Genomic DNA, 12,296 nt, shown 5'->3' on the forward strand with positions numbered 1-12,296 from the left:
GTTATTTCCCACAATGACACTGTGATTTTCCACTACTTAATAAAGAATAAGCAAGTGACAGAGCAAATAATGTGTATGGGCAATGTGGCCACATTGCTACTGTAGAAATATCCATAAAAATATTAAGCACAATGCTACAAAAATATGTTTGAAAAGTATAGAATTTGTGTAAGAGCGGCACCTGCTGGATGTTTCTAGTTTTACACTGTAAAATATGCTGAGGACAGCAGCACAATTCTGTCTGTGGTATACTTCTTTTTATTTAAAATATGCATCATTTTGACATTTCCCACAGATGCTAACTCAAGGGATCAATGTTTTCTAAGGTTTTATTACAAACGACAACATGTAAAATTGGAATGATTTATTTTTTTATGAGATAATGCAAACAATAAAAGCACATTGGATTATATGGACAATTCAAAGATCCAATAATAAACAAAACAATTTATTAAAGCCTGAAATCATATACACTAAAAGTTACAACTACTGTATGTTTACGTGATTGTTAGGCATTCAAAAATGATGAGATTTTCAACTGGAGGCATCTTTTGGGGAATGTTTAAAGTTGTTTTCTTTTCTTGAAGTGGATATGAAGAGTTTTGGAAGAGATGTTTAATCATTTATACAGACAGTGCCTAGTTTGGAGCAGATACCAGATGTTTTCAGGAAGACTCTCAGAAAACGGTTCCTATCAACATCAAAGTGAGTTTCCCATAAATATGAATAGCAAAAGTTTTTTAAAGGACGCTTGCACCAAAATCATGAAAGTTGTGGCAATTTTTTAAAACTTCTTACCCCTCCCAGACAACCCATTAAATGTGGGTATTGTAGCATATGCATTTAATCACAGTGAAACTATATGGAAAGGGATAGAACAGAAGAACTAAAACATGTACATATAACTAATCAAAATAATGGCTTTTAACTACCACTGTAAATACGTATTTTCATCTGAAGCCTTCATGGTAAATTATTTGAGAGGCAGTTTCCTTGTGCATGGTTCTCTCTGTATTAAAGTCAATGGACGTTCTCCAAAGAGCCGAGCTAAAAGCACTGTTTCTTCACATCTCTAAGGCCTCTTTCGCAGCTCAGTGAAAAATGAAAACATTTTTCACTAATTGGCGCACATGTGATTTCCATGTGCTATCCATGATAGCACACGGAGAGCAGGAACTTTATACTCACCTGTCTCTGGCGCTGCTGACCGTGGTACTGATGTCTCCTGGGCTGTGGTCACACTTGTTTCCAGGTCCGCGGTTCAGTAAATATGCAATGAGCATAATGAGCGGGCCTTGAAGCAAGTGACAGCAGCGCCAAAAACAGCAGCGCTGGAGACAGGTGAGTATAGAAATTAATCTTAATTGAAAGACACGTGTTTTCTCTGGTACGTGTCACACGGACAACACCACTGTACGGACTTGTCTGCGTGCGGAAAATATGGATACGTATGTACTCCACAGTCCACACGGACACATGGTTCCGTGAGAAATCACTGATGTGTGCGCAGACCCATTAATTTTAATGGGTCTGCATTTGTCCATGATTTTGGTATGTATAAAAGTGGCATCATATGTACCGGAATCACTGACATGTGAAGGGGGCCTAAAATACTCAAAGGAACAGCGCCACGTGCAAGCATGATTAGGAGTTCTAGAGGCACAATCTTGCCCTGTCCTGTAGTTTTGTTAAAAAAATGCTTTAGAAAAAGTATTACTTTACATCTTATTCATGACGTTCACAGAAGCAGAGCCTAATTGTAATATTTTACCAGCAAGAATTAAAAGAAAAGTTTTTTTAAACCAAGGATAAAATAAGCCATAGATAATAGGATTAAATGCAGAATTGAAGTAGCCGAGCCATAGAACAATATTGTATATGTCATCAGATATTGAAAAATTTAGATAAGGATCAGTCACAGTAAGAGTAAAAAAGGGCAACCAGCAAAAAATAAAAACCCCCATCACCAAACTCAGTGTTCTAGCTGCTTTGTTTTCGGCATTTACATGAATTTTCTTCTTACTGCTTTTCTTCTGATTTATAGATTTGGGAATATTAGTAATCACCTTGGCTTGTTTCTTTGCAACAGAGAAAATATACATGTATATTCCAATCATCAGCGTCCCTGGAATAAAGAAAGATAACAAAGCAGAAAATATGCTCCAAATTTTGTTAAACTCAAGAGAACAAAACCCCATACAAGGTACAAGAGTTTTTGGACCCTCCAAACCTTCAGTGTTTATATTTGAAAATACGAGTCCAAATGAGTATAGACCGGGGACAGACCAACTGACAAATATGTAGAGCTTAATGACAGAAATAGTTATTTTCCTGCTGTAATGAAGAGGATGACATATTGCATAGTAACGGTCAACAGCAATGAAGAATAGATGAAATATGGAGGTAGTGCACAATGTCATATCAATGCAACTGTGTACTTTACAAAACAGGTCACCATAATACCAGCATGCAGTCATGGTCCTCGCCATACTGTACGGCATAACCGTGAGCCCGAGCAGGAAATCCACAGTGGCCAATGACAAAATCAAGAAGTTGGTTGGTGTGTGAAGTTGCCTGAAATGAGAAACTGAAATGATCACCATAAGGTTTCCCACAATTGTAAGGATGATAGCTCCATATATAACAGAATACAAGGAGATATCGGTAAGAACAGGTCTGATGGTTCTAGGCAGGGCCGGCGTCAGCACCCGGCAAACCCGGGCAAATGCCGGGGCCCTGGAGAGCCGGGGGGGCCCACTCGGCCTCGTCAGTTCTCCTGTCCCTTGGCCGGGGCCCACTCGCCTTTACAGTTCTGCGGTCCCCGGCCGAGTTCCGGGGACCGCAGTCCTCGGCAGCAATCTGCGGCGCCGTCACTTTAAGGCGCGCAGACATCCTCGTTTGAATTTCACCTGTGGGCGGAGCTACCGCCTTCTCAGTCCCACAGATGAAGGAGGCGAGCTTCTGTCCGGCGCTGTGTGGGCCCCCTCTCCACCGTGACCTAATCGGGTAAGTGCCCTCCCCGCCTCCCCATTATAGGCCCCGGTGAGCTGCTTCTACCCCCTGGATGTATGCCCTGGCCCCTGCCAATGCCCCCACCCGCCGATTCCGCGGGTGCGGGCCCCGCCGAGCCGCGGGTGCTGGCCCCGCCGAGCCGCGGGTGTGGGCCCTGCCGAGCCGCGGGTGCTGGCCCCGCCGAGCCGCGGGTGCTGCCGCTGGTGCTGTACCCGCCGAGCCGCGGGTGTGGGCCCTGCCGAGCCGCGGGTGTGGGCCCTGCCGAGCCGCGGGTGTGGGCCCTGCCGAGCCGCGGGTGCTGGCCCCGCCGAGCCGCGGGTGCTGCCGCTGGTGCTGTACCCGCCGAGCCGCGGGTGTGGGCCCTGCCGAGCCGCGGGTGTGGGCCCTGCCGAGCCGCGGGTGCTGCCGCTGGTGCTGTACCCGCCGAGCCGCGGGTGTGGGCCCTGCCGAGCCGCGGGTGTGGGCCCTGCCGAGCCGCGGGTGTGGGCCCTGCCGAGCCGCGGGTGTGGGCCCTGCCGAGCCGCGGGTGCTGCCGCTGGTGCTGTACCCGCCGAGCCGCGGGTGTGGGCCCTGCCGAGCCGCGGGTGTGGGCCCTGCCGAGCCGCGGGTGTGGGCCCTGCCGAGCCGCGGGTGTGGGCCCTGCCGAGCCGCGGGTGCTGCCGCTGGTGCTGTCCCCGCCAAGCCGCGGGTGTGGGCCCCACAGAGCAGCAGAGTTGTGTGCATTTGTCTGAATGTAGCAGAGTTGTATGTGTTTGTCTGAATGTAGCAGAGTTGTATGTGTTTGTCTGTATGTAGCAGAGTTGTGTGCATTTGTCTGTATGTAGCAGAGTTGTATGTGTTTGTCTGTATGTAGCAGAGTTGTATGTGTTTGTCTGAATGTAGCAGAGTTGTGTGTGTTTGTCTGTATGTAACCAGAGTTGTATGTGTTTGTCTGTATGTAGCAGAGTTGTATGTGTTTGTCTGTATGTAGCAGAGTTGTATGTGTTTGTATGTAGCAGAGTTGTATGTGTTTGTCTGTATGTAGCAGAGTTTGTGTGTGCGTTTGTCTGTATGTAGCAGAGCTGTATGTGTTTGTATGTAGCAGAGTTGTATGTGTTTGTCTGTATGCAGCAGACTTGTGTGTGTGTGTGTCTGTAAGTGTATATGACTGTATATATTTGTCTGTTTATATGTATTTTTGTGAGTTTGTCTTTAAATATGTATATGTTCGTATCGGTGTCTGTGTGTGGATGGGGCCCACTGGGACTCTTCCGCCCGGGGCCCACAAAAACCTGGAGCCGGCCCTGGTTCTAGGGCAAGATGTATTCACACCACTGAAGCACACTTTGGTATTTTCCATCTTCTGGAAATCAAGTCTATATTCAATTGTATCATGATCATCTCATCAAATACCCTGTAAAGAAAAAAACATTTAAGCTTTAATCTATGATAGGGTCAATAATTATAATAATAATGATCTTTATTTATATAGCGCTTTATAAATTGAGAGGTTCATAACCATAGTTATAGATAATAAAATAATTAAAGCAAAAATAATGATGACCCTGCTCATAAAGCCTGCTTTACACGCTGCAATGAATCGTGCGATCTCATTTGCGATCGCACCCGCCCCCATCATTTGTGCGGCACGGGCAATTTGTTGCCCATGTCGCACAAAGTCCGTAACCCCAGTAACACGTACTTACCTCCCGAACGACCTCGCAGTGGGCGGAGAACATCCACTTCCTGAAGGGGGAGGGACGTTTGGCGTCACAGTGACATCACACAGCGGCCGGCCAATAGAAGCGGAGAGGAGGAGATGAGCGGGACGTAAACATCTCACCCACCTCCTTCCTTCCGCATTGGCGGCGGCCGCAGGTAAGCTGCAGTTCATCGTTCCCGGGGTGTCATATGGCGTGACGTGTGCTGCCTCGGGAACAATGAACAACTGGAGCACAGAAGAACGTTCGATTTTTTGAAAATGAGCGACGTGTCAGCGAGCAACGATAAGGTGAGTATTTTTGCTCGTTTACAGTCGCTCATTTGTGTTACACGCTACGATATGTCAAACGAGGCCGAATGTGCGTCACTAACGACGTGACCCCGACGACATATCATTTGATATATCGTAGCGTGTAAAGACCGCTTTTGGGATTACAATCTACAATAAGATGGGGGTGACACAAAGAAGTACAGGTATTTATTTTTGATGGAGAATTATGTTCAGAGAAATAATGAATGGGCTATATATAAAAGGACTTTGATTAGGGAACATCAGAGGCCACCCAAAAAAGATGCGTTGTTTCAGAGCGCTTAAAACTGTGTAAGTTGTGGTTATTCCTAATTTCTTGGGGTAGAGCATTCCAGAGAATTGGTGCAGCTTGAAAGAAATCTTAGAGCTGGGAATGGGAGGTTCTGACTAGTGCGGATATTAGTCAAAAGTCGGATGTGGAGCACAGAGTACAGGTAGGGTGATAAAAAGAGATGAGGGTGGAGATATAGGGGGGTGATGCACTGTGGCGAGCTTTGTGGGTGAGAACAAGCAATTTAAATTGGATCCTTTAATGTATGGGAATCCAGTGCAAAGACTGGCACAGAATGGAAGCATCCGGGTAACCATTAGACAGATAGGTGACCCTGGCTACTGCAATAAGGATGGACTGGAGTGAGGAAAGTCTAGTGAGGGGGAGGCCAATTAATGGAGAATTACAGTAATTGTTAGGGCCAGATGGACGGGTAGACCCTGGAGGTGGATCCACTGGGCCGAACTCCCGGATGAGGGAAAGGAGTCCGGTAGCCGGAGCACTGTAGGTAGCAGAACAGTCCGTGCACTGGGAGAAAATGGAGAAATCCCTGGGACGACGAGGTCACTGATGGTGGTCCGGGTGACGGAGCTCAGGTTCGGAAGCCGTGATGGTGTCAGGCGGGGTCCGGAACCGTTGGAGCGAGATGACGGGTCACCGCAGGGATCCGAGATGGTACGGACTGTCAGGATGGCAGATGGACAGCGTTCGGGGTTCGAGGTACCGCAGAACCGGATGGCGATGCAGGATCGGCTCTAGAAGATAGAGAGGTAAGTATCTCACAAAACACAAGGAGACCTGACTCCTAGCTTGGGAAAACACGAAGAACAGGCCCCGCTCCCTTGGACATTAACCCCCTATATACCCTGTACCTATGTGCATCATTTCCTGTAATTTGACACTGGCCCTTTAAGAAAGGGTCAGTGACCGCGCGCGCGCCCTAATGCGCATGCGCGCTGCGCGGGTGCCAGAAGCCAGGGAAGGAAGCTGAGAGGAGGACGCAGGGGAGCCGGCCAGGACCTGGGAAGCCGTCGGGCGCCGGGAGCGGAGACCAGGGGGCCTGGGAAGGACGGGCACCGGAGGTTGGAGAGCGGGGAGCATGGCAGGTGAGCCGGGGAGCGGAGCTGAGGACCCGGGGAGGGGAGCCGAGGACCCGGGGAGCGTGACAGTAATCAAGGCGGGAGTGGATTAGGGCCATGGTGAAGGCTTTTGTTCTTTTCATGGTGAGAAAGAGATGGATTCTAGAGATGTTTTTCAGGAAAGTGAGGAAATCAGGGCTGTGAAGTAGGTCTGTTTGGCAAGGTCAATGTCAGAGTTATAGTTTGTTAACATACAGTTAGGTCCAGAAATATTTGGACAGTGACACAATTTTTGAGAGTTGGGCTCTGCATGCCACCACATTGGATTTGAAATGAAACCTCTACAACAGAATTCAAGTGCAGATTGTAACGTTTAATTTGAAGGTTTGAACAAAAATATCTGATAGAAATTGTAGGAATTGTACACATTTCTTTACAAACACTCCACATTTTAGGAGGTCAAAAGTAATTGGACAAATAAACCAAACCCAAACAAAATATTTTTATTTTCAATATTTTGTTGCGAATCCTTTGGAGGCAATCACTGCCTTAAGTCTGGAACCCATGGACATCACCAAACGCTGGGTTTCCTCCTTCTTAATGCTTTGCAGGCCTTTACAGCCGCAGCCTTCAGGTCTTGCTTGTTTGTGGGTCTTTCCGTCTTAAGTCTGGATTTGAGCAAGGGAAATGCATGCTCAATTGGGTTAAGATCTGGTGATTGACTTGGCCATTGCAGAATGTTCCACTTTTTTGCACTCATGAACTCCTGGGTAGCTTTGGCTGTATGCTTGGGGTCATTGTCCATGTGTACTATGAAGCGCCGTCCGATCAACTTTGCGGCATTTGGCTGAATCTGGGCTGAAAGTATATCCCGGTACACTTCAGAATTCATCCGGCTACTCTTGTCTGCTGTTATGTCATCAATAAACACAAGTGACCCAGTGCCATTGAAAGCCATGCATGCCCATGCCATCACGTTGCCTCCACCATGTTTTACAGAGGATGTGGTGTGCCTTGGATCATGTGCCATTCCCTTTCTTCTCCAAACTTTTTTCTTCCCATCATTCTGGTACAGGTTGATCTTTGTCTCATCTGTCCATAGAATACTTTTCCAGAACTGAGCTGGCTTCATGAGGTGTTTTTCAGCAAATTTAACTCTGGCCTGTCTATTTTTGGAATTGATGAATGGTTTGCATCTAGATGTGAACCTTTTGTATTTACTTTCATGGAGTCTTCTCTTTACTGTTGACTTAGAGACAGATACACCTACTTCACTGAGAGTGTTCTGGACTTCAGTTGATGTTGTGAACGGGTTCTTCTTCACCAAAGAAAGTATGCGGCGATCATCCACCACTGTTGTCATCCGTGGACGCCCAGGCCTTTTTGAGTTCCCAAGCTCACCAGTCAATTCCTTTTTTCTCAGAATGTACCCGACTGTTGATTTTGCTACTCCAAGCATGTCTGCTATCTCTCTGATGGATTTTTTCTTTTTTTTCAGCCTCAGGATGTTCTGCTTCACCTCAATTGAGAGTTCCTTAGACCGCATGTTGTCTGGTCACAGCAACAGCTTCCAAATGCAAAACCACACACCTGTAATCAACCCCAGAGCTTTTAACTACTTCATTGATTACAGGTTAACAAGGGAGACGCCTTCAGAGTTAATTGCAGCCCTTAGAGTCCCTTGTCCAATTACTTTTGGTCCCTTGAAAAAGAGGAGGCTATGCATTACAAAGCTATGATTCCTAAACCCTTTCTCCGATTTGGATGTGAAAACTCTCATATTGCAGCTGGAAGTGTGCACTTTCAGCCCACATTATATATATAATTGTATTTCTGAACATGTTTTTGTAAACAGCTAAAATAACAAAACTTGTGTCACTGTCCAAATATTTCTGGCCCTGACTGTACATTTATAGTGGGAAAAAAAAATCTGGTTTATGGCTTCCTTCACAGGCATTCAGCACTCTAGAGCATTGCTGTAGAAAACGCACTTGCAATGTGTGTCAGGGCTGTTTTACTCTCTGGAGGTTCTGAGGGTGAGGGGCGCTACTTGGCCATAGTGCTTCTGAGCGTGTCAATAGTGATATACAGCCAGATTAGGAAAGGAAAACACTAGATTGGAAGCAGTGATGAGTATAGAGAGTCTGTGAGTGTATGAGAGTTAATGGCATGTAGATTTCTGAATGTGTGATAGGTATGAGTGTGCTGGGATGAGTAAGGATTTGTGAGCATGAAGGAGAGACTGTTGTGGCCAGAGAGGGGAAAAGGTGAGATATCTAAGTAGGAGATTGAACAGAACTGGACAAAGACCAGGTCAAGGGTGTTACCGCCTTTGTGTGTCTCCAAGTTTGAAAGGTGTGAGAGGCCAAGAAAGGTGGTTAGATATAGAAGCTGGAATGCAGATGGGATGGTGGGGCTGTTTATGGGGATGTTGAAAGATAAGGATTGGTAATTCTGGGGACATGAAGTTCCCCAGCCAGGCAGAAAAATGGTCAAGAAACAGACCATGGATAACAGAGCGTAAAATTAAAAGAGGGAGAAGAAAGCATATAACTAATGTTAAAAAGGTTAGCAGGGTTTCTATGAGAGGTGGAGGTTGAAGTTGGTGGATGGTAGACCTAGGTTGGAAGAGATTTCCCTGAAATAAACAGTAGCAGTAAAAAGAGAAATAGCAAAGAGGTCTTGGATTTGTGATATGGCTTATTATACAATACCCCGGGACATGATGAACTGATATTATTCAGATAGGTGAAAATAGCATGTGAGCTGTACATGAGAGAAGGAAGGAGAGAATGGCTGATAGAAGGGACTGTTAATGTGGATGAAAAAGCACACAAGAAGATGGACTTAACTAAAGCACATAGTTAGAAAAGAATGTAACTGGTAGGCACTTAGCATTGAAGACTTTTTGCGTAAGAAGACACGTGCAAGCACCCCACACACGTATACCCATTATTTTGCTTCTAGATGTATAAGACTGACTGCAGGAGCAAGTATGATGGATTATGGAAAGTAAGCTGAGTTATACTAGCTAACAGGCTGGTCAACACACCAGGGGAAGAATATCTAGTCAAAGGTGACTTAACAGATTTAACACTATGCAGACATCCATAGAAGTAGAAAACCACGGCACAGCAAGTGAGTATCCCAAAGGTGCTTTATTCAATTCCAACAGTGCATTAAAACAGTGGGCAGAGGACCGGGTGCAGGTCTCCTGGGGTTTAACACTATGCCTTAAGCGGGCTTTACACACTACAATAAATCTTACGATGTGTCGGCGGGGTCACGTTGTAAGTGACGCACATCCGGCATCGTAAGTAATATTGTAGTGTGTAAAACCTACGTGCGATTGCGATTGATCGAAAAACCGTTGATCGCACACACGTCGTTCATAAGCTAAAAATTGCATGTCGGGTTGTTCAATGTTCCCGAGGTAGCACACATCGCAGTGTGTGACACCCCGGGAAAGATGAACAGATCTTACCTGCAACCCGCAGCTCCCGCAGCTCCTAATTTGGAAGGAAGGAGGTGGGCGGGATATTTACGTCCCGCTCATCTCCAACCCTCCGCTTCAATTGGCCGGCTGCCACGTGACGTCGCTGTGATGCCGAACATCCCTCCCACTACAGGAAGTGGATGTTCGCCACCCACATCGAGGTCGTATGGAAGGGTAAGTACGTGTGACAGGAAATTATCATTTGTGCGACACGGTCAACAAATTGAACGTGCCGCACATACGATGGGGGCGGGTACGATCGCATACGATATCGTATGCGTAATTGTACCGTGTAAAGCAGGCTAATCTCCGTCTAAACAATATCACACCTTTTAATATCAGAAAAAGTCTACATTGAGGGAAAAGACATATATTAGAGAGCTTAGACGTTACTGTAATGGAGCAATGATAAATTAGATACAGCAAGCGGAGATATATCTGTGTGAAAAGAGAGAAAATTAATGTTAGTCAACTTCCATTGAATTAACTGCCAGACACTTAGTGACGATGACACTTTGAGTAAAAAAACACGTACAAGCACCTCATCCACGTGCACCCCTGATGATTATAAGTCAGTCATTTCTCAAAACTTGAAAAGTCATTTCACAGTCTCTGAATGATTCTCCTGAGGGATAAAGCAACGTTCTCAGACGTAGTGTGACAAAAAAAACACATAAAAACCCCACCCTCCCTCTCTTTGGAAATGCTCTGTTTATACCTGGCTATATGTGGGCAGAGACCCAAACAGGGCAATCACTGACTTTCCATAATGCTTCTCACTAGCGTCAAGCTCGTCCAAGTGTCTGACCAGCTTCAATTGACCAAAAAGCTTTTGAGCATTTTAGTGCTCACCCACCACTAGGTATAGCAATTAGAAATGGCTGTGAACTAAAATGCCTGGGTGCCCTGTACTTGATCGGGCTGGTCAGACACTCTGAAAGTGCTCAACTCAAGTAATGATTTTTATGGAAGTCAATAGTGATGGGTGAGGACTAAAATGTTTGAATGCTCGTTACTCGATTTGAGACGTTGAGATGTTCAGATGAGCTTGACGCGAGTAATGAGCATTATGGAAAGCCTGTTCGAGCTTTCTCCCACATACAGCCAGCCAAAAAAAGATAATTTCGGGCTGGAGGGTATTTTTGGACACACTACATCAGAAAACATTGTTTTATCCCCATGGAGAGCCATTTATAGACTGCGAATGTCTCTTTCTGGGGTGCCTGTGCACATCATGCAGTGAAGCAAGCCTGTGTTTTGTAGTTGTTGTTTGATAGACGAAATAACTGAGCACCAGCAATACTTGCCCGAGTTCCCGAGCATACTAATGCTCGATCGAGTTATGAGTAGTGCCAAGCATGTTCACCCATCACTAAAAGTCAATGATTGGCACATACTGCCACCCATATACAGAGCATCTCCCCTGGTGAAAGAAAGATGTCTAACACTCTTTTTCTTTTTACTGGCATTTTTGCCTTTGGTAGTACTTATACAACGTACTTTTTTATCCATTTTCACTGTACTTCGATGTAAGGTATATTCAATCCACATGATCATGTTTAGACACTTGTTGCCTTTTCTATAAACCTGCACAGTCATTTCTACTTATACTCATATTGTACTTAGACGTTATTTACCATATCTGTGCATTTATGATAATATCCTAACAACATCTGTCTAATGTGATACCAACGTTTGGATAAGCTCTGCGTGACGACGTTAACTAACATGTATAACTATAATTAGTATTGTACTACCTCACGTGATTACAGCATAGTTATAACAATATAAATATGCATTACTTCTATTCTAATTAATAAAATACACCAATTATTACCTATTTATGTATATATGTATGGTAACCCTACTGGGGAATATTGAAAAAGTTATTTATAACATACATTGTTTCCCTTCTGCTTTTGATCTGAGCTGTGCTGCCATCTGCTGGTTTCCCACTTTTTTAAATCTATCATTGTTTTATTTTCAGTTTTGTGTACAGTAATTTAATAAAAAAAAACAAAACATTACATTTGTATGATTTTGGTATCACCCAGTCGCTAAGTGCAATTTTTTTCTATGGGAGTCAGAACAGAAACCTGCACTTCTACTGTTTTTCTATATTGTGTTTAGCAGTTATTTTGCCCTGAATAGCAGTTTGGAGTTGCTGCAGTCCGTGCTATTTCTAGCACTATACACACATACTACATGCTACAGAAGTGGTCCTCAACCTTTCTTACCATGATAGCCACATTCAGCTCTTAGAGAAGGTCACATCCAGCTTCCAAATCCCCACAGTTGTCATGAAGTATAAGAGGACAACTGTGGACCAGGGCTCCTAAACTGACCCTCAGGCTAGGGGGCTCTAGCTGTACCTTATCCCAGAGGTATTCCTGATGGTGAAGAGGTCTGGACCGCCAACCTAGCCAC

The 12,296-nt window shown here is 45.2% G+C and overlaps 1 protein-coding gene across 1 annotated transcript; it reads right to left on the reverse strand.

The window, feature by feature from the left end:
* Nucleotides 1–1,718: 1,718 nt before the first annotated feature.
* On the reverse strand, nt 1,719–11,468 carry LOC142297215 (trace amine-associated receptor 4-like). Its single transcript, XM_075341477.1, has 2 exons — nt 11,281–11,468; nt 1,719–2,736 (listed from the first exon to the last, which is right to left on the reverse strand). Exons 1-2 carry the CDS (start codon nt 11,466–11,468, stop codon nt 1,719–1,721), a joined length of 1,206 nt encoding a protein of 401 aa, XP_075197592.1.
* Nucleotides 11,469–12,296: the final 828 nt, after the last annotated feature.

The sequence above is a fragment of the Anomaloglossus baeobatrachus genome, chromosome 3 (assembly GCF_048569485.1).
Source record: "Anomaloglossus baeobatrachus isolate aAnoBae1 chromosome 3, aAnoBae1.hap1, whole genome shotgun sequence".
In the NCBI taxonomy this organism is placed as follows: Eukaryota; Metazoa; Chordata; class Amphibia; order Anura; family Aromobatidae; genus Anomaloglossus; species Anomaloglossus baeobatrachus.

Coding starts and splice junctions, on each gene's coding strand:
- LOC142297215 (XM_075341477.1), bottom strand. CDS start 11,468: ATGACTGTGCAGGTTTATAGAAAAGGCAACAAGTGTCTAAACATGATC. Junction 2,737..11,280: donor TTCACCAGGGGAGATGCTCT/GTATATGGGTGG, acceptor CCGGCTCTCCAG/GGCCCCGGCATTTGCCCGGG.